Source organism: Ochotona curzoniae, unplaced genomic scaffold, assembly GCF_017591425.1.
Source record: "Ochotona curzoniae isolate NIBS_2020 unplaced genomic scaffold, NIBS_Ocur_1.0 contig_64, whole genome shotgun sequence".
Classification (NCBI taxonomy): Eukaryota; Metazoa; Chordata; class Mammalia; order Lagomorpha; family Ochotonidae; genus Ochotona; species Ochotona curzoniae.
In genome coordinates, this window is record NW_024466502.1 from 6770364 (window position 1) to 6796446 (window position 26083).

A 26083-nucleotide genomic window follows, 5' to 3' on the forward strand; every position below is an offset into this window, starting at 1 on the left:
ATAAATAGTAGAATCAAGAAAATATTAAGTTGCAAAATACTAACCAATTGGATTTTAGATGTGGCAAAGTACAAGTGAAAACTTAGCATTTCTCTTCCATTTTATAACCGCACATTTCTACACAAAATGCCAGCCACGTACCACTGGATGCACCCTTAATGGCACACATTATTTTCAATCTAGAAGCTAAGGAAGTTGCCATCGGAACCGCCAAGTTTTTGTCTCTACTTTTCTACTTTGATTTTATTTTATATGTCCTCCATCCAGCACATTTCTCTACCTTGGTTCAACTAACTGGCATTAACTAAAATCTGCTTTTGTGTCCTTTTGTTCAGAGTTCTAAAGCCATGTCATTTAAAATTTAGATAGGGTGAGTGACTGTTATAACGGTGTTACACAATAAGTATCCACTATGAAAATATCACATATTGAATATCATATATTGGGCCCAGTGCAATAGCCTAGCGGCTGAAGTCCTCACCATACAGCAGGATACCATATGGGTGCCGGTTTTAATCCCGGCTGCCCTGCTTCCCATCCAGCTACCTGCTTGTGGCTTGGGAAAGCAGTCAAGCTCAGCCTAAAGCCTTGGGATTTTGCACCCATATGGGAGACCCAAAGGAGGCTCCAGGTTCCTGGCTTCAGATCAGCTCAGCTCCAACCCTTACGCCCACTTGGGGAGTAAATCGGTGGACAGAAGATCCTCTTCTCTCTCTCTCCTCTTCTCTGTATATATCTGCCTTTCCAATAAAAATAAATCTTCAAAAAAATATATCACCCATCAATCACTTATGCAGATAACAATACCTGAATAATACCATGTCCTTGGGCAAACACTTCTATATTGTCAGCCTTCACTGCCGTGTTCTCTAGGGCTCTTCTGACTGAATGAACTGTGTAGTCAACATTATTAGCTTTCAGACCTGGAATTAAAAGTGCAAATGAGAAAGCATTAAACATTTCCATTTTTCCAACTTCCCCGGACCCTGATCATACTTTAACACTTTGATTCATTTTAATATAAATCTTATAACTGAAATAAACAATCTGACTCAAACGGCCTGCATCACGCAAGATCCTATTCCCTAAGAATCTCTGTGCGTCCAGGCGGTGGCACTGATACAGTCTATGAAGAGGCAACACAAAAACATGAAGGAGACCCCGAAAGGCATTTGAATGACATTGTCTTTAAAACAGTCCTGGTCAAACAGTGAGGTTGTTGGCAGTGATTTTAAATGGATGTTGTAAACACCAGGGGAACTTCAAAGAGTAAAAGGACCTTTAGGTCTAACAAATTCATTGAGAATCTCTGAGATCTGGATTCCACGGTTTGCTATGTATGAAAAACAACCCAGGATTTCAGGATAAAGTCCGAGAACTGGGAACTATTACTTTCCCAAGAACGAATGTGGAGGTCTGCAATCTGACAGCCTGTGTTACTGCTGTCAGAGTAAAAGGAGCCTGCGTCGTCACTCCTGTCCCTTGCATAGTTGATGAAACACACAGACATGACACTGCTGTAAGAGCAAATCCAATGACTAACTTTGTTCATGATAATGCAAAACCGCAATGTTCCATCATAACTGACAGAAGAGCTGGGTCTTCCAGTCGGTGTATGAGTCCACAAGGCCAAAAAGCAGCAGAGAGGATGCTAAGCAGAGAGGCACAGCAGACCTTGGTGAGGCTGACCAGGACTAACAGGGAGGTCAGAGTCATGTCAGAACCCACCCTAAGCATTTACATTCAGTCCAGTAAATGATGTAAGTCCCTTATGCTGGCAGCTCCTGGGCACCAGTATGAGTACAGCACACGATGTGCAAGGGCACAGGAGGAGTGTGGCAAAGAGGGGGGACAGAGAAAAGATGGGAGTGAGGGACACTTCTGAGGCAGGAGTTGCACAGCAGCCTGGCTCCCCTAACGTGCGTCCCAGCCAGCACCGACACCACACTACTTAATACCACTTGTCACCCGAGAAATTCCCACCTCCCTTACTGCTTATTTTGCTTCACAGCTTACAACATGAAATATAAAGTTTATTTTGTTTAAAATCTGCCTCTCTTGACTATAGCAAAAACTATCTTTTTTCACTAAGTTCAGTAAAATATTGCTTGACAGTAATAGCACATAGTCAATAAATTTACAAGAATTTGTTCTAAATGAATGAATGAATATACAATCAAATTCTAACTATCAGGGCAGGGATTGTGGATTAAACTACACTTTGGAGGTGCTTGTATTTTGTATTGGTTCCTGGTTCAAGACTGGGCTGCAGTACTTTGGTCCCCTCCACCCATGTGAGGGACCCCCACGGAGCTTCAGCCTCTAGCTCCGGCTCAGCCCAGCTCTCGCAGGCATTTGGGGAGGGAATCAGTGCATGGAAGAATTTCCTGTGTCTCTATCACCCTGCCTGCCAAATAATTACAAGTAAACATTTTCAAAAATTATCATACACTATTCTCTACCTTAAGTTTTAATTTTCCCCAGGACATGATTAATTCTATGATATGTTTGCTAAAAACTTAAACATTCATCTGCGGGAAGGTGCTTACCTGAAAGCACTAGGGCAATGCCACCACAAGCGTTGGGGGAAGACATGGACGTCCCGTTCATCAGCTGCGTGCCCCTCAGTGTCCAGTTCGGCACAGAAGCTATGGCTCCTCCTGGTGCACTAATACTCACGCCAAGGGCCCCATCAGCACTATGCAGAAAACCATTGAAGTTGGTTTATGATTGTGAAAGCTGGATTTAGATGGGCAGTCTTTAAAAGATCACTGGTCAATAAATTAACTATAGTGCAACATCATGTGCTATTTTGTAGTCATTCCAAATAATGACAGACATTATTCTAGGGAGGCATGGGTAAGACACATCTAGTGCAGTTCTCATTAGAAACATTTCTAAGTTGACAGAAATCTTTGTGTGCATGCCCCTGGGTTTACATTTAACAGGCCAAAGATGCAAGACTATTTAGACAGGAAAAATCAAGGTGTTCAGGCTCCCCGCAGACACTCTCCAACGTGTACACAGACACTCTCCATGTGTACAAAGTTGCTGCATTTCCTTTGTCTTCAAGTCTAACACTGCACTGTGCAACAGAAATCTAGTGCAGGCTACATGTGATTTTAAATTCTCTATGGGCCATATTTTTAAAAGCTAAAGCTAGCAAAAGGCTGGTCAGATGAACCTTAAGATTGTATTTTACTTACCTGGACATGTAAAAATAGGATATAAAGATGAGCTATTTTCTTATGCTAAGTGTTCAAAATCCGGTGTACATTTCACACTTACAGCACAGTTCAACTCAGATTTACGTCAAGACAGTGTGTAAGACCAGCACGACGGCCCAGCTGAGGCTTCAGCTCAGCACAGTTTACTGAGTAACACTGGCATCCAACACAGCTCTGTCCTCTCTCCCAAATGAACCTAATTGTACACACTCCCTGCTTCTGGAAACGCAGAGCGAAAGGCCTCCAGAGGCCTCTGCACTTGCTGCCTCGACCCTTCTCCCTGAGCCAGGTGAGCCGCTGCCACTCCTGCCTCTAGAATGATGATTCAAAGGACATTTGGGAGAAGGTCACTTGTACATATCACAGAGAACGAGCATTCTTGGGTATACTGCATACTGTCTACCGATATTCACAATGATCACTCAGTACTTTACAGTTGAAAAATATTTGGGAACAGCGCTGAATCCTGATTGCTTTTTATTCTTTATTAATTCTCCACTGTTAGAGTAGCAAAGTAATAAAGCCATTTTACATGTTCAAAACAGTATTCCATAAATGTTTTAAGAAACATTTTCCTTATAATTAAGAATAAATTAGTGACATTTTTCTTCTAAATTATAACATATAATAAAACCAAAATGTGCTTATGTAGACTTTATTTGATAGTCTGTCTTTAAAAAGCACCAGGAAGTCAAGTAAATCAACGTTCAAGTCTGACCATCTGAAAAGCACTGCTTTTTCAATGACTGCCACAAGACATATTGTTTGGGGAATAGCACCCAATTTTTGGATTTTATATCTTAATAGTTAAATATATGCAAAAATACTTTATTATATAATAAGAGTCAAATAAATTCTCTCACTTTGCAGTATGTGAACCAGTGTCTTAACCTAAGCTCTCCTTTCAATTCACTAATGTTTGATATTAAAAAAAATTCTTTACATCTTCTATGCCAAATAAGACTGGGAAAAATGGTTTAAAATTCCCCAATACTTTGTTTCTTTATGGGATTATAGCACAAAACTTAAAACTTCAAACTCAGTTTTGAAAATAATTAAAAGCAATAATTTAAAAACTTTCAACAATTCAACCAGTTAACCGCAGGCAACCCAGTTCAGTGGTATTCTGGGGCTAATTAGGGCAGTCTATGGTACAAGATGAAGCCTAGTCATTCACGTGGTTGTTTTCATTGCCAAAGAGTTTACACTAAATTGCTGAAATAAATATTTTTTAAAGAAAAATTACCTGGAGAAGTCTAAGAAGATACCTATAACTCCGAGAACTGAACATCACATTTGGTCTGGTCCCAACCAACTTTCATGACCCTATTTTCCACCACCCCTTAGTATCTGTTTTACACTCTAAACACACAAGTCTAACGGTTATTCTCTCGAGTGCATGCTGTCTTTCCTCATGGTGTCCCCTTGCCCACCTCTCACACCCTCCCCATCCAACAAGCCAGCCCATCGGCACTTCCTCTGTGAAAGGCTCACATAACTGCTCCCAGTTCTCTAACCTCCTCACCCTGCAGTGGTATTCTGAACCCATATCACATACCGTTCTTGTCTTCTAAACAATAAAGCATTTACTCAAGTGAATTCAAAGATTGTTTTGAAAAATTAACTCCAGACAGGTTTAAGGGGTTAAGACAGGCATTACTTTTTAAAAGGCATTTGCACTGATGCCATATGAAGCATCACACAAATTAGGATTTCATATACCTCCTGAGAAAGATACTCAGTTTCTGGAATCAGATAAACACACATCAATGGAGTGCAAGAAACCAAAACAGACGAATTTCAATTGTTGATTAGAAATTGCTTACATAAAGAGCCCCCACCAGTTACTCCAAGATCATGCAGGTTGTAACTTCAAAAAATGAGCACAGGGAGGCAGGATAAGTGCGATGCTGGAGAAAAGGGCACATTTTCTTTTTTCCACCAAAACTCAAACATCAAAATTATTGAAAAGAATACCCTTGTTACTTTCTGAAGATATTCTTTACATGTCCTTTACAGGGACAGGCCATAACAGTTATAAACAGTTATGTCACATCATTCATGTAACAGAATAACTGTGTTTTATTTCCTCAATTATCTAAGATGAGATTGCAAATCAAAATGGAAACGCTGGAAGTGGCATTGCCTCTCCAAACTAGGTGGGTTCTCCTTGCACCTACCTGGGGCCTCGAGAAGACCACGTGTACTGATTCGCAGGTAGTTTCTCTCTCAGGGAGTACTCAGCAACCATCATATCAGGTGAAACATAAGCACCAACACCTGGGAAAGAAATCCAATCACCATCCCAAACAAAACGCAGATCCCAATTCCAAATCCATTATTCATTTGGATACACTGTATAATATTTTACAACAGTTGTCTCACTTTAAAAAAAATGGGGGCCCAGCACCGCAGTCTAGTGTCTCAAGTCCTCGCCTTGCACACACTAGGATCCCATATGGGCATTGGTGTGTATCCCACTATTCCACTTCCCACCCAGCTCCCTGCAGGTGGCCTAGGAAAGCAGTCGAACATGGCCCAGAGCCTTGGGACCCCGCACCTGCATGGGAGACCAGGAGGAAACTCCTGGTTTTGGATTGGCTCAGCTCTGGCCACTGTGGCCACTTGGGAAGTGAACCAGTGGATAGAAGATCTTCCTGTCTGTCTCTTTTTTTGCTCTGCAAATCCAATTTTCCAATAAAAATAAATAAATCTTTAAAAAAGAAAAAAAATGTAATAAGGAACAAGAAAACCTAACTTTATATCAGCCATAATACTAACAACTATCGTGGGGCTGGTGTTGTGGTGTAGTGCGTAAAGCCACCATCTGCAGGATTGGCATCCCATCTGGGTTCCAGTTTGAGTCCCAGCTGCTCCACTTCTGATCCAACTCTGTCAATGTGCCTGGGAAAGAAGCAGGAAAGCAGCCATGTGCTTGGGATTCTGACCCACGTGGGAGACCTTGTAGAAACTCCCGGCTATTGGCTTCCAGCCTGGTTATTGTGGTCATCTGGGGGAGTGAACTAGTGTGAGGAAGATCTTTTGCTTTGTAACTTTTTCAAATAAATAAATAAATCTTTAAAAACATATAACAAGTATCTTATGGGATTGTTTGGTGAATTATACATATTAATGTACCTAAACTTTGACTCTGTAAATCTATTAACCCTTCTATATTGGTCTTCTTTTATTTGTAAGATTTCTTTTCTATATTTGAAAGGCAGAGGGGACAAGACACAGAGATTTCTTCTATCCACTCATCCATTTCTCAAATTGGTGCCACAGCCAGGGCTGGGCCGGGCTCAAACCAGCAGCCAAGAACTCTACCTGGGCACCCACATGGGTACTGACATTTAGGCCATCACTTGCTGCATTCCGTGGTGCACCAACAGGGAGCTGGAATGGAAGTGGAGCAAGAGGGAGTGCAAACAGCCCCGATTCAGGGCTCCAGGACTGCAGGCAGTGACTTACCCATTTGTGACAATACTGGTCCATTAATCTATTTTGGACTGTAAGTTCTAGTGAAGCTGATCCCCTAGCGGACAGTTCTGAGTAGAAGCTTAAGATGTATCTCTACACAGTAGAATCACAATTGCCATTTGATGAATCCTGTAATCAGCTTATTTTTAAACAATCATACTTCTGAAACAGGAAACTAACCTATCACACTTGATGTAGTTCCACCTGGACAACCAACTGTAGAAAGGCATGGACCATTATTTCCAGCACTTGAAACATAAATTATGTTGTGCTTCCAGACTGCCTCATTAATTACTTCACAAATTCTCCTGAAAAAGAGAAATCTTTTAGACATAAAAAAACTGTCACATTTTAATAGACACATTAACTTGCAAATAAGATTTGTATTAAAATGAGACTAAAAATGGGTTCCACATTAGAATTACCGAGTACACTTTCTCAACTAAAATAATGGAGTCCTGCTCACGAGAAGTTTATAGAACCAAGGTCTACATAAGTTCTGGTATATCTAGTGTTAGGTGGGACTTGATAAAGCCATTTTAAGGGACACAGTATAATTGGAGTCTCAATGAAGGAAAGACATGTTGAGAAAATGATAGATTACTTTGTAGTACTAAAAAGCAGTAAATATTAACAAAATACTAAAACATTAACAATGACTGTGTAGTGGGGCAATGGCTGGTTTAATTTCCACCCCCATTTCAAATAACGTCTACAATGGGAACCACTCTAGAAATCTGCATATACGTTTATAATCAGAACTGTTTAAGTCAAAAATGTTATTTTTCATTGCAACAATGAAGGGGAAACTAAGCAGAGGAAGCACTTAAGCATATGATTTTAATACAGAAGAAATCTTGTTAGAACTGGATAGCAAGTAAAAAAACATACTGGCATAACTGAAGGTGACAAAGTCAGGTTCTGAAGAAGAAACCCAAGTTAATTAAAAAAGGTACAGGGTTAATGTGAGCACGGAAAGACAAGCTGGGAAACTACCCAAAGGGATGGATGTCAGACAGAGGGAAGCACACTTAGGTGTGTAAGATAATGAAGTGGGAACGACTGAGGACGACTGGGTGTGTTAGCAGAGCAGCAAAACAACACTTCACAAGGAACCTGGGCCAGAGAAAATCAGCCTGTTTAACAAAGGCAAATGACAGGGTCTTGTTTGGTCACTTAACCATTGACAGGACTTTACAGAACCCTACTGCTAAGTTTGTCTGAATGGCTTGGTGGCAGTGAGGGGCAGGTGATCAATAAGCAAATAATCTAAGGTAATTTCAAATTGTTATTGCTATGAAGAAAAAAGCCAAGCAACAGCAGGCTAGGGCTCTGGCACTGGATTTGGCAGTGAAAGACACCAACATGGACTGAGGAGACATGAGACAGTGTCCCATCACTACAGAGTCACTGAAGACAACAGCAGGGCTTCAGCAAGGCTCACGGTCAGTCAGGCAGCAAAGCTGACAGAGGTTTCTGGGTCACAGTACTCTGGTAGGAGTACTAACAGGGATGACCCACACATTCTACAAACACCAGAGATCTGCAAACTGTTAGGAAGACTTGCAAGGTTAGACTAACCAAGGTAAGAGCTGAGGGGCCACTACGCTTGAGACTGACATCATAAGCAACAGAGTAGGGTCTAGGACCCAGGAGACAGTTACCAACTAACCACCGTAATCCCTGTTTTTCCACTGTGACATTTAACCATCTGTGAAAGACATTTTAGGCTCTTCAGCCAATGAGACTCCATGGCTGATAATACTCACCCAGCATTTGGCCAGTGAGTTGCTTCTCCATAGCTGTAGTTTACAAGATCACACTTGTGATTTATAACTTCTATCATCTATTAAAAATATTAAAACTCTATATTAAGTAGGAATTTACAGAAATAGCTTACTTGCTAAAACAAACGCAAATAATCTTAATTTCTTTAACAAATCCTACCCTGATCACTAAGTTACTGCTAGGAATCAGGTGAGGTACAAAAAAAAAAAAAAAAAAAAGTTAATGAACAGAATACTAAGTAGCAAACAAAAATAAAACTAACATTTCCAGAATGGAGTGAGGTCAAGGAGGGTGACAGGTAGAGGGAACTCAACGGGCCTTCTACATTCTAAAATCCATTGCAAATGTTAAAATGAACTACAGAATCCTGAGCTGCTAAATTCCTCTAAAGCTGATGGAAGTTAGGTTACAATTTTTTTTTAAATCTCAAAATCATCTGCTGAAATATACTAAAAACGAAAACTACAACAAATTTTTAAACAAAGTTTAAGCCAAAGAATTCTAGTAAATTTTTAACATAATTAAAAAATAAGTAAGTCTTCTTCTTAGTCTTATATATTTCATGTATCCTTACCAGCTTAAAAAATACCCAACACCCTCAATCTTTGAAGCTTTTCACTCCAAGATTGACAGGTACTCACTGCTCTTATGAGGCCTGTGCCTGTTTCCATTGTGCTTAGTCTGGTATCACCAATCTTGATTGAAAGAATCTGAGCACCAGGAGCTACCCCATTCCGTTCAGGTTCTTCTGGAAAATGACCAGCAGCTATACTCGCTACGTGTGTCCCGTGAGCTCCTAGAGGAAGAGGTCAAAATAACAAAATGTTCTCATTGACAAAATTCTAACGATTCAATCTGCCTATTATCAATCTTGATAAAATGATAAAAGTCTGATCTATGCATTGATATATCACTTATAATTCATGAAATTCAAACTCCATGAATTATATATATTATTCTCTACCCTGATTCCACCTGTTCATTGAAAGCAAAATTCCAAATCACAAATAAAATTTTATATCCAGAATATATATATAAAAAAATACTTCTGTGTGTGTATAAAGACCTCATCTCAAATGGGTGAAATTTATGAAAAAGACATTTCATAAGAGGCTATCAAGTGGGAAATGGGAAAATACAATTCCATCAGTCATCTCAGAAAATCAAATTAAAACCACAGAGAAATGTCTCTGCATACATTTCAGGATGGGTAACATCTGAGAAACAGGCATAAATACTCTACACTGCTGCTTGGGAGTATAACCTGAACACAGGCCCACTCCATGGCCTAGGACTCCTGCCTCTAATCACAGACCAAACAGAAATGCAGGTGTATGTACACCAAGACATCACAGCATCATCATTAAAAACAAAACAAAACAAAACAAAACCCCAAAGGCTCATTTATCAATTAGCAAAACATCCATTAACAAAAAATGAATACATAATGTAAGAATCCATAGATACACAATAAGTATGATCTACTTCTGTGCTCTGACATGAAGTAAACAAAAATAAGGTTGAGCTACACACACACTAAAGTATGAATTAATCCATTTAAACAAGAGATGACAAAATAGCTCTAATTTATGGAGAACATTACACTTCAACTTTCTGTTGAATCACTGCTAGAATAAACCCTTCACCATATGACAAAACAAACAACCTTTGCTACTGAGTCATGTTGACAAACATGGTTTCAAAACTAGTCTACCAGAGGAGACCTCTACACTGAAGTCTGTACGCTGCTGCTCGGGGCTACAGGAATGTTTCTCATTAGAAAGTCAGGAACAGAATACCTCCACTGGTCACAATTGAGAGCAGGTTGCCATCATCATAAATATTAACAGAGTAATTCAACATCTCAGCTGTGCCAAAAGAGCCATACTCCTGGGCCTCTTTGTAGTTCCTCAACACTGTTGCTTTGCTCAAGTCTCCATCTTCATTTGAATCAATGCAGGCTCTGTTAATTGACAAAGAGTAGACAGCAAAATTTAATCATTTCTTCACTTTTCTGAAGATCACATAATATGGTTTCTCAATTCTCTTCATACTATCTATTCCTATTATGAACAAATACCATGCACAAAAATCGAAGATTCCTCTCATCCATCACAAAATCCCAGAAAACCATCTGGCCACCTGAGAAGTTAGAACCAAAGTTTGATCTAAAGCTTTAGACAAGTTTAAATAGTTTAGAAACACTGGCCTGACTTCTTACTTCTTCTTTACAAGAAGCTTATGTGGGTTTCTTGAAACGACAAACTGTACATGGATGGGTTTGGTCCTCTCATTTTAAAAGCCTTAACCAAATATTTATCTTTCACAGAAAGTACTATTTACACTCCTTTATTTTGTTAACTTTTAAAATATAATACATTCCAAATGCCTTTAGAACACAGTTTGATTGAAGAGTCACAAATAGAATGTACAACATTTAAAAATCAATATTAGGTTCTTAGCTATTATACACTTACTTTGCTTTTTAAAGAATAAGAATTGTGTTTTAAAACAAATTTCCAACATTGCTAACATTAACTGAAGTCCACTAGAGTAGAACACAATGAGAGTGTTCTTATCATATTTTCTGAACCATATATATCCCATTAACTAATTATAACAGTTTGGAAGAATCCCCAAAAGGTTGTTCTGATGCTTCTGCCAATGTGACAGCTCAAAGTGCTGTTATCAGCCTTTCAAAAAAATATGGACTACACCCCGGTATAGACAACTGAATACTTCTGTGGGAAAAGGCAAAGAGAAAACAGTGTAACAGTTGGAATCAGGGTTGAGGTTAAAAGGTTAAAAGTATGCCACCAAATCTTCTATTTGCTATAGTTAGCAGCATATTTTATTTCAAAACGTATGACTGGTTAGCACCTAGGATGAGGGTCACCTACAGTGTCTTCCCTTCGTTTCTCCTGCAGCAACTAAGCACACAGTCAGCAATTTCAAGTCTTATCTTCTATGTTTCCAATGGTTTCTAGCCAAGTCCGTAACCCCAGAACGTCCTTATGCCTGGCCCTTGATCTCCCATCACACTGCGTGACCACAACAAAAACTCTCACAGTTCTTCTGATGCCCTCTGCATCTTTCCCCTCTGCCATCAAAGCCATCTACACCTTTCTATGTAACTGCATTTTATCAACAACAACAAAAAATCACAACAGTTTTTAGGGAAGTGAAAGTGGTTAAACTCCCTCATGCAATGCCAGCATCCTGTAAGAGCGTCAGTTCAACACCCAGCTTCTCCAACCATGTGCAAGATCCGGAAAAACCTCAGCAGATGGTAGATCTTCCTCTCTGTCTCTCCTCTCTCTATATCTGCCTTTCCAATAAAAATAAATCTTAAAAAAAAAATCTGTATCTCCCTCTAACTCTGCCTTTCAAACAAATAAAATAAAAATAAATAAAAGCAAATTCTTAAGAAAGAAAACTATTTTAAAAAGGTATTTTGGAGGAAAAAAGTTCAAAACAAATATGCATTTGGACATGTGCACACCAAACAAAATAACCTAGTACAGTGGGTCCTAGTCATCTACAGTTTAACCTGCGGTTAATAACAATATGGAAATGCTAAACAATACATGCCAGAAATAATTCCTAGGTTTTAAGTTGTGAATCTTCTTCTGTAACACATTGAGCATCAGGGCTGCCACTGTTATACAGTGAGTTTAGCAACCAGCCGCAACCCTGGCATCACACACTGACGCACTGGTTGAGCTCCTGGTTGCTCCATTTTGGATCCAGCTCTTTGCTCATGCACCCGGGAAGGCTGAGTGGGCACACTGGGATGGAGTGTTTGGCTAGCCCAGTCCCAGCGAGGCCACCTGGGGAGTGAGCCCGATGAAAGATTCTCCTTGTCATTCCCTCTTTCTCATTCTGCCTTTCAAATAAATATAGAACTCTTTAAAAAACCAAAAATCTTGGTGCTAGCACTGTTCACAGAAGGTGCAAGTGTTGGCTTGTAACAGTGGTATGCCCTAAGAGCACAGGTTTGCAGCATCAGATGGCCCAAGTACCTGGGCCCCAGATGAAGTGTCAGGCTCTTGGGTTCAACCCGCTAACCTCTAGCCATGTGCCACCTGGGGAGTGAGTCAGCACATAGATTTCCTCCTCTTAGTCTCTGTCTTTCCCTGTTTTCTTGACTCTGCCTCTCATCACATCCTGCCTGTTATATGAACCATCCCCTTTTCCAAAGTAGCCATGCAGTGTGACCCACTGAGCAGTAACCTGTCAGCCATCTGGTCTATCAAATTGATCGCCACAGTCTCACCATGCCTATGCTAATTTTACTCCTTTACTTAGTAACAGCCCCAAAGCACAGGACTGATGATGCTGGCAACCTGAACCTGCCTGAAAAGTTACAGCTTTCTGTAAGCGAAAAAGGTAAAAAGTAGAATTTACACTTTAAAAAAGTCTTCTACCCAAGAAATTGTGAAGAAAAAAAGAAACTCATGTTATTTTGCTATCATACATCAAACTACAAAAGTTACACTTGAGTACAAGGTGTAACTACTTAACTGCGATGGAAAAGGCACTGAATTCATGTATGTATTTTTGTATGAAAACAATAGCACACATAGGGTTTGGTCTTAAGCAGTTTCAGACATCCTCTGGGGACCCTGGAATGTAATCCTAGAAGACAAGGGAGATCTATTCTGCATATGAAAGCTGCACTAGCATTTACTATATGGATTGTAATAATTATATGCAGATATTTTATGAACACCTTCAATCCCAAGTGCAGTAGGAATTTCTCCTTCAGCTGAACATTTCAAACATTTATGACAAGATTATGAATTGCTATCTACACATGTGACAGCAAGGGCCTCTTTGAAAAAGAATGTACTATAAAGATGAAAAAGCTGAGAACAGAAGCATTCACATCATGTTTTCTTTTTTTTAAAGATTTATTTTTATTATTTTTTCATTGGAAAGGCGGATATACAGAGAGAGGAGAGACAGAGAGGAAGATCTTCCATCCGATGATTCACTCCCCAAGTGAGCGCAACGGGCCGATACTATGCCGATCCGAAGCCAGGAGCCTCTTCCGGGTCTCCCACGCGGGTGCAGGTTCCCAAAGCTTTGGGCCGTCCTCGACTGCTTTCCCAGGCCACAGGCAGGGAGCTGGAAGGGAAGCGGGGCTGCCGGGATTAGAACCGGCGCCCATATGGGATCCCGGGGGTGCAAGGCGAGGACTTTAACCACTTGCGCCACCGCGCCGGGCCCAACACATCATGTTTTCTAACTGCCACATCTTATAAAACATGAGCAGGAACTCAAACTTCAAATGCTTCATTATCAAGTTTCAAAGAAATGTCTCTGATTTATTGTAGAAACCCTTAAACACACATGTACCTAGATTTTTTAACAAGAACATATTTTTTCATGAAGATAGTGACTCAAGAAGACATGCAACCAGCTCCAAAAAACACAACTGCAATTTGGAAGTACTAAGAATCAGAAAGGTGTATGAGAGGTAACTGAAAATATTGAACTGTAATGACAGGAATAGTACCAGGAGCCGCTGGCTATATTCACATTCAGTGTTTACTATGTCTTGGAACATCCATTTTTAGAATCCTAGTTAACAGTGGAATAGGTTAGGAAGGGTTAAATCACGCGCTGCAGGTTGCAGAGACTCCAATTTCTGGACTGACCTTTCAGCCACTGCCATTACACTTGTAGCTTCAACTTAGGTTCTGTCTATGTAAATCTTCACTCAGTTTTCCTCTTTTGATCTTAAAATATTTTTGCAATATTCACTTTCAGCTATTTTCCACATTGTCCAATTTCACTAAGAAATATTTTCACGTGTATCAACAACCACTTTGTTAAGCCAGTTCATGAGGTAAGTTTGTTTAAAATAGTTACAGATCAGGTTTAATGTTAAAAATACTACTAGAAAGCTCAAAACTACTTAAAAGTCAATTTGCCTCTCAAATATTTTACTGGATGATACTGTATAGCTCTAAGGATTTCCTGTTCTGCAGAGTAAACAAAAACATACCTCCAGGCTTCGCCATCATGCCACACCAGGCAGTCATACACAGGCCCAGGGTCACTATATTTTTTCTCAAAAGAATTTAACAACTCAACTTGACTCTGAAGCTCCTCCTTGATTAGCTTATTTGCCTAAAAATTTAGAAAATAAGATTAATAATATATTTTGAAATCGTGCATATTTCTGAAATTTGTATTAATTGCAACCAATAATAAAATCAATTTACCCTGGAAATTGTAACAAATTTTTCTTTTTATACCTATGTAACCTGCAGCTTAAACAAAGCAGATAACAAGAAATATTCAACATAAAACAGTTTCTTTTGGGAAAGATATTGCTGCATGTTGGTGGTTTCAAGTGGTCAAGATACGCTGGTCATTAATCCGCACTCTATATACCTCAATCACACAAGAAATTCTAAAAGAAAATTGTTATGACGTACATTATTCATAGACTTTTAGATATTAAAATCAGGACCTTTTCTTAAGTGTAAGCCCTATTATCTAAAATTCGCAAAATTAAATACACGATTTAATGGGCTAAGTTAGGCTGAATTTTAGTTCTGTGGTTATGAATGTAATCAAATGCTTTAAAATGATTAACGTACAAACTGAATTAAGAACTGGTACTATCATGTACTGTTTCTCTGAAACTTTCAACTTACATTATCAGATAAAGGTAAGGCAGGTTTTCAAATAATTAGGGAAATGACAAATCTAAATAGAATATAAACTGAGAGACATAAAAGAGTCCTCTAAGAATGTGATGGCAGGACGGTTCTATGGGGATATTGAAATAAAAGCAACTAGCACCAACTTGGGAACAGCCATTGTTGGCAACATCAAATTCTTCCTGTTTTCTGCAGGCTTCTGCAAGGGCTACTCTGTGAACAGGATCCCAGATCTTCTCCTTCCGTTCTTTCTGCAAAGACAGAAAAACTACCTCACAATCAGGCTGACAAATGTCCCAGTAACCTGGAATAACCTACAGGGTTATTCTACGTGACCCTGGTTGACAGAGGCTGTGATAACATACAATTCTCCTACAACCATATTTCTAATGAAGCTGACAAAGCCAAGGCTCAATTATTAAAAATTGGTTAACTCATTGTATACCCAGGTTTTAAGAGAACAAACTTACAGAGTACCTTCAAATGTGTTTTCATGTATCATAATCCCCAATTTAAATCCTCAGCTTCTCCAGGAGCACAAAGTATTAGCCGCCTAAATGCCATTATCAGTCACTTAAAGTACGAAAGCACTCTTTTTTGGCCCCACACCCAAGTGCAAGCTTAGAACTAAAATAACACTACGGCTGCACTTTGATGGATATGCAGGTGTCCTCAATCTGTTTACTTTTTTCCTATCCTCACTAACTGAAAAACGTTATGTAATTACTGAAACGGTCTTAGTTTTTTTTAACTCCAGTATCTTTAAACCATGGTAGCTCCCAAAAGACAAAGAAATCCTTTCTAGCAAAACAGTCAACTCAAGCTAAAAGAAGGGTGCATTTTAACTTATTATATCACATGTCATCAACACAATTGATAGCACTTTATAGAGCATTAAAATGCCATTACATTCATTTTATGATAAAACAGTATTTGATATGGTATGTGCCCAATTCTTTTATAGCTTTTTGAGGATGCCAGAATGAATAAAATCTGCACAGATGATCTATAAATTTCTGTGGCTCATGCACCTTACACATCAGGCCCATTTTCAAGGCTTACATCTTGCTCTACCTCTGAAACCTGGGGTTATGTCTGTTTCTAGTATTTCAGCTAGAAATGCTAGAATCTTCTAAAGCTGTATGGTCTACTGCAATAGCCACTAGCCACATGCTGCCATTTAAACTTACATTTCAGATTACATAAAACTTACTTTTCAGTTACTAACAAGCACATTTCAAGTTCTCAACAGCTACTGTGGCTTGAGACTGCCAGGATGGACAGCGGAGACCCTGCAAGTTAAGTCCGCTGCCAAAGCTCTCCTGAACAGCACTGACTCATGCTAGACATGCCTTTTATTTCTCTCGATGACAGACTTGTGTTTGCTGTACTTCAGTAGTCCTGATTAATCTTTTTAATACTGACTAACTAGCTGAAAGCAAGAAAACTAGTCAGGAAAAGTGGGACAATTAACAGAAACAGAATCAAGAAAATAAGAATTCTCAATCAAACCTCTAACCTTTCTCAAGTAAGGAAAATTTTAAAAAATCCAAAGAAAGCTATATTCTATCTCTCATAAATCATACCAAAAAAAAAAAAAACTGAATATATTTTTAGTGTATTCAACAGATTCCCTAAGCTCCTCTTTGTTCGCAGAATTAAGAACCACCATTTTAGATAATGTTCCATTTTAGATAATCTTTCAGCAGTTAAGTTTGAAAGCCACCCAGTCCCCCGACACAGATAAGGGTTAAGACTTAGCTGGTCCATGAAAGAACTTTGTCTTCCTCAGTAGGAAAAAGTCCAGAAACCAGGCTGGATGTTACCTGTATCCTTTCCTTGAGAGCCTTTGGATAGAAGTCATAGCCATTTTTTATGCCAATATGGTATTTGCCGGAGGGATTTATCCAGCTTGTAGGAATCTAAAAAAACAAAAAACAAACAAACAAAAACCACAGGTACATTATTCACTTGTAAATAGTTCTCAATCCAGTACCACATGACTGGGAGTGCTGGGGAGTTCTTCCATTCCCATACTAACAGCTCAAGTGGAGAAAGCAGGCTCAGGGAGAAGCACTTATATTTTAAGCAGTCTTTATCTCCGCAGTTTCTTTCTCTCATCCATAAATACGACGATTCAACAGGAATAATACTTGATGTATACAATGCTTCATGGTTTGTAAACATCAGATTAGCTAAATTCATTGCCCAGATGCCCACAGCAGTTGTAGCACAGCTGGGCTGGGCAGAGGTTGAGAGCCTGGAACTCAATCCAGATCTGCCATGTGTGCAGCAGAATTAAAACATTTGTGCCCTCATTGGCACCTGCAAGAATTAGCAGCTGGAGATAGGGATCAAACCAGGGCCGGAGATATGGTGTGTCGTCAGTCTCAATCAGCTCTTAACCACTGGGATAAACGCCCACCAACACTTTTTAAACATGGACGACACCTCATTTCTCCCTTTCATCACTCTGCATCTCATCCTTACAGAATGGAGACTTAGCTTTAATGTTCTTGCAACAGCCTATGAAACAACCATAACAATAATAAAAGTCTGCAGCCACACAAAGTAAGCACTTGCAGGCAAACTGAGAGAACATTTCACTCCAAGTGTTGCACCACATATCTGACTTTGTAAACCCAGGCAACTGGCAACTTGTCTTGTCTGTATGAACAGCCACAAAAAGCCATGAAATTCCCAAAAACAGAATAATAATAATTAAATGAGCAGCAAAATAAAAAGTCAAGATATTTAATCGTAATTACTTGAAATATACAATATGGTAAAAAACAGATAGACATAAATGACATTTAATTATAAATTAGACCTGATTAAAAATCTATTGAATCCCATTCATTTCATAATGATATAATTTCCTTACAATGAAAGCAGCCTAGATACAAAATTAAACTAAAAAACAAGAAATCAAAGATTAAAAATCTGGGTTATGCTATGTAACCACAGCCTAAAGTAAAGCTTTTTTATTATCATTATTACTGGAAAGGATGTACAGAGAGAAGAGACAGACCGTCCATCCACTGTTTCCTTCGCCAAGCAGCCTCAACAGCTAGAGCTGAGTCTATTTGAAGACAGGGGCCAGGTTCTTTCTAGGTTTCCCATGTGGGTGCAGGGTCTCAAGGACTTGGGCCATCCTCTGCTGCTCTCCCAGGCTTTAGACAGGGAGCTGGAGCAGAAGTGGAACAGCTAGGGTACACGCTGGCATCTCAATGGGATGTCAGCACTACAGGCTCCATGCCAGTCCCCTGAGTAAAGCTAACTGTGTGAGGCAACTATACAACAGGTTATCTTTCACAGGAGTGTTATCTATAGTTACTTTCCATCACTTTAAAAATCAAAGCTTTATATATTCATCATCCTCTAAAAAACAATGCCCAAGAGTAACATTCTGAATGACCCAAGTCTCGCAAGTGTCACTGTGTCATGTCGTACTATCCTCCAGGAGTTTTGTTTCTGGTTTTCTTTGTTTTTGCTTAAAGCTGTTTGTCTCATCAGCCATACGGCATGTGTCACACACCACTTTTTCTAGGTACGGCTGTATCCAAATATTGTGCTCAATCTGACCAAGTCATTTACTAAGCCTAGAGGACAGTACTCACTAAAGTAGTTTATAAAGTAAAATCAAGATACTGGTATAATTATGGCATTTTAACATTGGTGTTGGGACATTCATTCTATTTATAGAACAAGAAAGAAAATACAACTCCTATACCAACTAAGAACAAAATCAACTCCAGGTAAACTCTAATATCGAATATGAAGAGAACTGAAACTTATCAAAATACAAGAGAATCTCTTCATGATCTTAGAGTCAAGAGTTTTTTTTTTTTTAAAGACACGAAAAGCCCTAATGAAAGCCCAGATAGATACTCAACTAAATTAAAAAACCTCAATCCATCAAAAGACATGACAGAGAGGGGCCAGAGTTTTGGCACAGCGGGAAAGGAAGGGCTTGCAATACTGGCATCCCATCCAGGCACTGGTTCATGTCCCCAGTGCTCCACTTTTACTTTGCCTGTTGATGATCTGGGAAAAGCAGCAAAAGATGGCCCAAGTATATGGTTACATGGGAGATCTTGGGACTAGTTCCTGGCTTCAGCCTGGTCCAGTCCCTAGCCATTGCAGCCAGCTACAGAGTGAACAAGCAAATGAAAGAACTCTCTTTCTCTCTCCCTCTCTCTCTCTATACACACACACACACACACACGTATATACATATATTCACATAAACGTGACTTTCAAATTAATGAATTACTTGTTTAAAAAAGACATCATGTGGAAAATGAAAACATATACAAAATGAGAAGACACTTGCAAGAGTTAAAATCACAGAACAGGTGAAGATACCATATGTTTTGGAAAGGTAGCACTGCTATTAAAACACGCAGACCCTGCTAATTTTAGTACAAATCCTTGCAAAACTGGTAGGAAACAGTGAGGCTGAATCTCTATGTCTCAGCAATTCCATTCCCAGGCACGCATTCTAGTGACATCTTACCGAAATGTACACGCCCAGGTTACAGATGCAAAAAAGTTCTCTCAGGATTGGTTAGAAATAGTCCCCAAATGGGAACAACTCAGCTGCCCGTCAAAGGAAAGAGACACATACAGCAAGTAATGAAATGGAACAAATCACTGAGATATGCCAATGACACCAATGAATTTCATCATTCTTAAATTTCTCAAAGCTACCAAGGGATAGACAAGTTAAAAAAAAATGATACACCAGTGAGGCTCTTCCTAGAAATTTCAAGAGCCAAACTACAAAGGCAGGCAACAAATGATTATCACATAGAGTTGGAACAGACTCTGAATGGAAAGAAAGCATCAAGTTCTCGAGACTGGAAATATTCCTCTTCCTGATTAAGTGGGATATACATATACAACCATTTTGCTTCATTCATTAAGCTCTATATCAGTCTAGCATATACTTTATGTATGCATTATTTCATAATTAATGGCTTTAAGGTTCTTCTATAAATTTTTTCCTTCTGTCTGCTCATGGGAGTAGCACTGGCCAAAAGTGACAAAACAGCAATTTCTGATGTATACAAACAGTACCCTTGAAGAATGAGATTATTTAAATGTTCAAAGCATCTAATCAGTAATAGATATTAAACTGGGAAAATAAGACATTCAGCAGTTGATGGGCTAATGTAAACATTCTATTCGTTTTGAAGTATGACTAAGGTAAGCCAATGTGAAGATTATATTGTCTTGCTTTCTGAAAGTAAAGTTTCCTGAAGAGCTGGAGAGATCCAACTAGCCAGAATCCTAATGGATAATAACGATTCCTTCTAATGGCCACTGGAAAACGCATTTACACCTCAGTGTGGATTATGCTGCAGTGCTGATGGTAAGACGTGCTGAAACCATGAAGACTGGCAGCAAGTTTATACAAGGAATAATCAATCAGATTTCTAGTCTCACCTCACATCCTGTCTCAACTTGATCAATCAGGCAACCCTTCCTATAGGAACCATGTTAGGATGCCACTTTACAGGAAGGTTTAGACAGCAGCATGACAGATGAGCCACTGCAAACATCACTGGAGGTCCCTGTCACAGGCTTACTGCTTATTTCATTCCTCTTAATGGCAGGCCAAACAGCTCTTTTTGGTAGCTGAGCAACCCTACGTATGTATACACACACACACATACAACCATTAAAACTCTTATACACTGCTAATGGAAACATATTTTAGTTATTTTGCAGTGTCTCCCAAACAGAAGTATTATCCCACACTAAAACGTACCATCAAAAAGACTAAGCAAAAAACTCACAAATAACTTCTTTTGTGCCTTGCTAACCAAGACAGGCAACCATAGTTGACTATACAACTATAGAAAACATTTAAAACAAAAAAAGTAGAGAATAAGAAAAAGGGAAGGTGGAGAGACAGAGAGGGGAGGAAGGGGAGGCAGGAGAGCGTGAAGGAAAGGGAGAGTGTTGAGGTGGAAGAAGGGTTGCTCCAGGACGCAGAGGAGGAGATTCAGAGGAGGAAGGTGAAAAAACAGTGTAACAGAAAACAAAAGTCAAAGCAACCTGTTTTTCTCAGAGATAAAATTCTGTAAATAACCAAATAAAATATGCTGAGACACAATAAAGGGGCTTTGGCAATTAAAAATGGGCAAAATTAAACAAAGCTCACACAAGATGTAGAAGATAATCCTGGAAAATTCCTGGAAATTGTTCAGGACAAAAAGCCAGAGATTAAAATTAACAGGAATTTCAGATAAAAGAATAGCAAAAATAGGGGAAAAATCCTACAGGATACAATGCAAGAAAACTTCCCAAAAAATGAAGGACCTGAGAACAAAATTTTCTTCAGCAAACTAATTCTACAAACAGTCTAAGCTTAGTAAAAAGATTAAAAAACTGAAGAACATGGAGTATTGTGGCATCCCATATGGGTGCCGTTTGAGTCGCAGCGGCTCCACTTCTGATCCAGCTCCCTTTTAATGTGACTGGGAAGGCAGGGAGCGGGCACATGTGCTTGGCTCTCTGCACCTCAGGGGAGATTCGGATAAAGCACCTGTGTTTCCACCCAGCCCAGTTACTCAGGGGATGGAAGACACATCTGTCTCTTGCCCATGCTCTCTATAACTGTATCTTTAACAAAAAGTAAATATTCTAAAAAGTATTATTCACAACCTTGTTTCAAGGGTTTTTAAAAAATTTATTATTATTATTTTTAAATTAGAAAGGCAGATTTACAAAGAAGGAGACACAGAGAAAGATCTTTCATCCACTGGCTCACTTCCCAAATGGCCACAGTGACCAGAACTGAGCCAATCTGAGATAAGGAGCCTTGAGCTTCTTCCAAGTCCCCTACATGGGCGCAGGGTCCGAAGGCTTTGGGCAATCCTTCACTGCCTTCCCAGGCCACAAACAGGGAGCTGGATGGGAAGTGGAGTAGCCAAGACACAAACCATGTGGGATCCTGGCACTTGAAGTGGGAGGAATAACCAACTGAGCCACTGTACAGAGCCAATATTATTCTTTAAAGAGAACTTAAACTATCAATCAAAGTTGTAAGCCAGACTGACTTGAAGTCATCATCAGAAATATGTGTTAGGGACTTTGCTTATCAGAAGCCTTGCAGAGATATTTGTCTTTAAATTATGTTGACATTTTGAACACATACATTTAATTGGGTTACTACACTTATTTCAAAACAAACGGTTCCCAATCTATTTGACTTACTAGGACTCTTCTCTAGCTTTCTAAAGTAACAAAATTCACCACAAGTTCTGCTTACTGGTTTAAAAAGTACAGTACCAAGCACATTCAAATTCTTGCCAACCTTTATGCTTACTAGCTAATCACGAATTACATGATGCTTGCTTTGCAATTAATCTTTACGTTTAACTTACCCAAACTTTTCTAACAAGACCATAAGATAAGACAAAACCTGTCGATAGTTATTATGGCCTAACTATTTCTCCCTGGTCAAGTTCACCAGGAAATCATGAAGAGATAGCAAATGACAATGACAAAACTACCATGGCAGAAATAGGCACTAAGCCTAGTTACGAGACCTGTGTCCCACACAGGAGCTCCCAGGTTGAATCCCACGCTCCTGCTCCCGCCTCTACACTCCTGAGAGTTCCTCTGGTGGCAGTGGCAATGGCTCACGTGGTTGAACTCCTGGCTCCAGCAGGAGACCCGGCTGAGGGTGTGTCTCTGGGCTCGGACCAATCAGGGCCTGCTGTGAGAATTTGAAAAATGACCCAGGGAATGGGAGTGCACTTCCTGTCCCTAGAATAAAACCAGAACTAACAAAGCTATTGCCAAATAATAACTTGTAGTCATTTTCTTCACTTTCCTATTCAAAATTGAAAATTGAATCTGGCCATCTCACTGAAAACAACTCCAATTTTACATTCTTTTAAACTAATAAAATAATGATATACATGTCCTTGTGTAAACAGGCTTTTGAAAGTGTGTGGTGGATTTATGGACTTGCTTCTTAGGAGCAGAACACAGGGAAAGCAAGGCCTCACCCTGAGGGAAGCTGACTGTATGCACAGAGCAGCAATGTGGAGGCTCATGTGGCAAGGAACGGGAGCCCACCAATAAGCCACTGAAGAAGCCTGGAACAGACTAACCCTCTAACGCACAAGCCAAGTTACATGTGAATGTAAACATGACCGACTGTCTACAAATTCATGAGATAGGCCCCAGCTAACTTACAGATTCCCAACTCACGGCAACTACGAGGGAATAACTACTTGCTTAAAAAAAATTTTTTTTTTTAATTTTTATTGGAAAGGCAGTTTTTACAAAAAGAGAAGAGAGACAAAGAAAAAAGAAATCTTTCATCTGTTGGTGCAATGGCTAGAACTGAGCTGATCTGAAGCCAGAGGCCAGGAGCTTCTTCTGGGTCCTACATGGCTGCAGGAGCCCAAGGTTTTTGGATCATCCTGTGCTGCTTTCCCAGACCACACGCAGAGAGCTGGATCAGAAGTACAACAGCCTGGACACGAACCAGTGTCCATATGAGATGCCAACATTAGCAGGCCGAATAATATGATATGCCATTTCACTGACCCCCAACCACTTTTTGAAACCATGAGGTTTGGGGTAACTTGTTATTCAGCAACTGGTAACTAACACCCTATTAACAAATGTAAGCTAAAAAAGAAAAATCGATGCGTTGAAACAACAGTACAAGGACAAAAAGCAAACACTGCATGAAGACCCAACCTTCAGCACTCTTCCAGAAAGACCAATGATTTCACCGTCTTTTGGCTCTACTTCGGTAGCAGTATTCACATCGCCACTTCCTGTCGTATCGATGATATCAATGATTTTTGGTTTTCCATCAGTTGTAACCTGAAAAATCAAGACAATGAAAAGTATAAAGTATAGATTTGATATTTTTATTAAAGCCCGGTAAACCTGTGTGTGAGCGCGCAACATCTACAAAAATCAGCTTTCATTTCAAAGAGAACTGCATTGTTCTAAGCCAAAAGTCAGACAGATCACGTGAGAACATTCAGTCACAGAAGCGTCAGACTCTTTGAGGTAGTTTCACATACTCAACAATATTTTCACTGCCTACGGGTGTTAGGGACATAGAATTAATTCTCATAAAAACCCTTACTCTCTCATGGTACTTACAGTGAGGCAGCAGTCAACTGACAGAGAAGTGCTAAAGTGTCAGAGGGTGACCGTTTCTATCAAGAAAGCTTAAGGAAAGACAGCAGACATGTGACATGGAGATTTGAAAAGTAATTCAGCCTATCAGGGCCTCACTGGGCAAGTATAAAACTTCAGGGGAAAAATGCTGAGTACCATTTCACTACTGGATATCACACTAGCATGTCAAACAAAATACACTTCATATGCCACCCCCATCCCTCTGCCCACCAAATCTTTCTTTTACTTTTTCCCCTTAAGGCTTTGCTATCTCAGAAAACACTACACACCCAACTGCTCATGCAAAAACATAAAAGTTGTCTCCTGATGTTTTCCTGTAAGGCACACTTTACATTAAAATCACTGGAAACTTCTGTTACTTTCTCCTCTCAATTACGGCTCACCTCCCTCACCTTCTCCCATTTTCACCAGCACTATCTTAATTCTTCAAACCATCATCATCTCTTGCCTTCCAAATATGGGGTTGTCTTCTTAGAAATTCCTCAGACTCTATTATTGGCTCCCTCCACAGCAGTATTCAACAAACTGTGTTAGGAAACTCATCTCCATGACACCTGTAGTGGACTCGAGGCACTCAGCATCTAACAGATTTGGCATCAGCTGAGCCTGGCCATCTTCTGTGACTTCCAAGTCTAGCCATGATGACCTCTGTTCCATTTCATTTCTGCAACATGTTCAATTCTGTGCAGAAGGCCCTTCTGCCTAGAGTCCCTGACTGTTCAGTTGTTTCACAGGATTTCTTCTGATCCTTCAGTTTTCTATCACAGCACGACCCCTTTAGAAAGTCCCCTAATTGCCTCTTCTAGGTGGCTGCCACCCTCAACTTCACTGTTCTTTCACATTTCTCCTTTGTTGTCCTTTCAAAATACACCTTTTTCCTTCATAGAACCTAACTCAAATTGTAATTATCTAGCTGGCTGATTCTTTGAAAATCTATTTCTTTGCTTATAACCCAAGTGCCACAAACCAGGAACTGGCTTATTTTATCCATACCACCAAACAATACCCAATATCTCACACTGCATGTTCAGTACTCAGCAAATATTTAATTATTAAATGATATGACTAATACTTTGGCATTAAGGTTAATATTGGTAAGGGAAGATTTCATGCTGGACCACAAATTTTCCCTTGAGATATAGTATAACTCTTTCAGGGAATAACAGAATTTTATTGCTCATACTGCTTTTGTAGGTAAAATAAACTCCGGGCTAGATTTGAAAAGGAAATTTATTGCCTTCACAATTCATGAATTGAGTTATCAGGAGGAATCAAGCATAACAGACAGAAAGTCTGAAAACAAACAAAAAAGGACCTCTATACCTTAAGAAATAAATAAGAACGTTAAAAATAGCAAAGTCAGTAGATTTATTTTTACCCAGAGCATTCATATTTTTTTTAAGATTTTTTTAAATTGGGAAGGCAGAAATACACAGAGGAGATACAGAGAGGAAGATGTTCAGTCTGCTGCTGGTTCACTCCCCAATTGGCCACAATGGCTGAAGCTGAGCCAATCCAAAGCCAGGAGCCAGGAGCTTCTGCTGGGTCTCTCATGTAGGTGAAGAGTCCCAGGGCTATAGGCCATTCTCTACCACTTTCCCAGACCACAAGAAGGGAGCTGGAAGGGAAGTGGAGCAGCAGGGACATGAACCGGCACCCATACAGGATCCCTGTGGATGCAAGGTGAGGATTTAGCCACTAGCCCGTTGCACCCTGTCCAAGAAT

The 26083-nt window shown here is 39.6% G+C and overlaps 1 protein-coding gene across 3 annotated transcripts in view; it reads right to left on the reverse strand.

Moving 5' to 3' along the window:
• Positions 1-26083, reverse strand: part of TPP2 (tripeptidyl peptidase 2) — a 62837-nt gene that overhangs the window by 30996 nt on the left and 5758 nt on the right. For all 3 annotated transcript variants that reach the window (XM_040991162.1, XM_040991161.1, XM_040991163.1), the window contains exons 2-12: positions 23903-24031; positions 16999-17094; positions 15319-15423; positions 14509-14633; positions 10295-10458; positions 9137-9291; positions 8477-8553; positions 6888-7015; positions 5408-5507; positions 2550-2698; positions 808-923 (exon numbers count right to left, since the gene is read on the reverse strand). In XM_040991162.1, the coding sequence (XP_040847096.1) occupies positions 808-923; positions 2550-2698; positions 5408-5507; positions 6888-7015; positions 8477-8553; positions 9137-9291; positions 10295-10458; positions 14509-14633; positions 15319-15423; positions 16999-17094; positions 23903-24031 (1344 nt within the window). The remainder of the gene's footprint in view (positions 1-807; positions 924-2549; positions 2699-5407; positions 5508-6887; positions 7016-8476; positions 8554-9136; positions 9292-10294; positions 10459-14508; positions 14634-15318; positions 15424-16998; positions 17095-23902; positions 24032-26083) is intronic.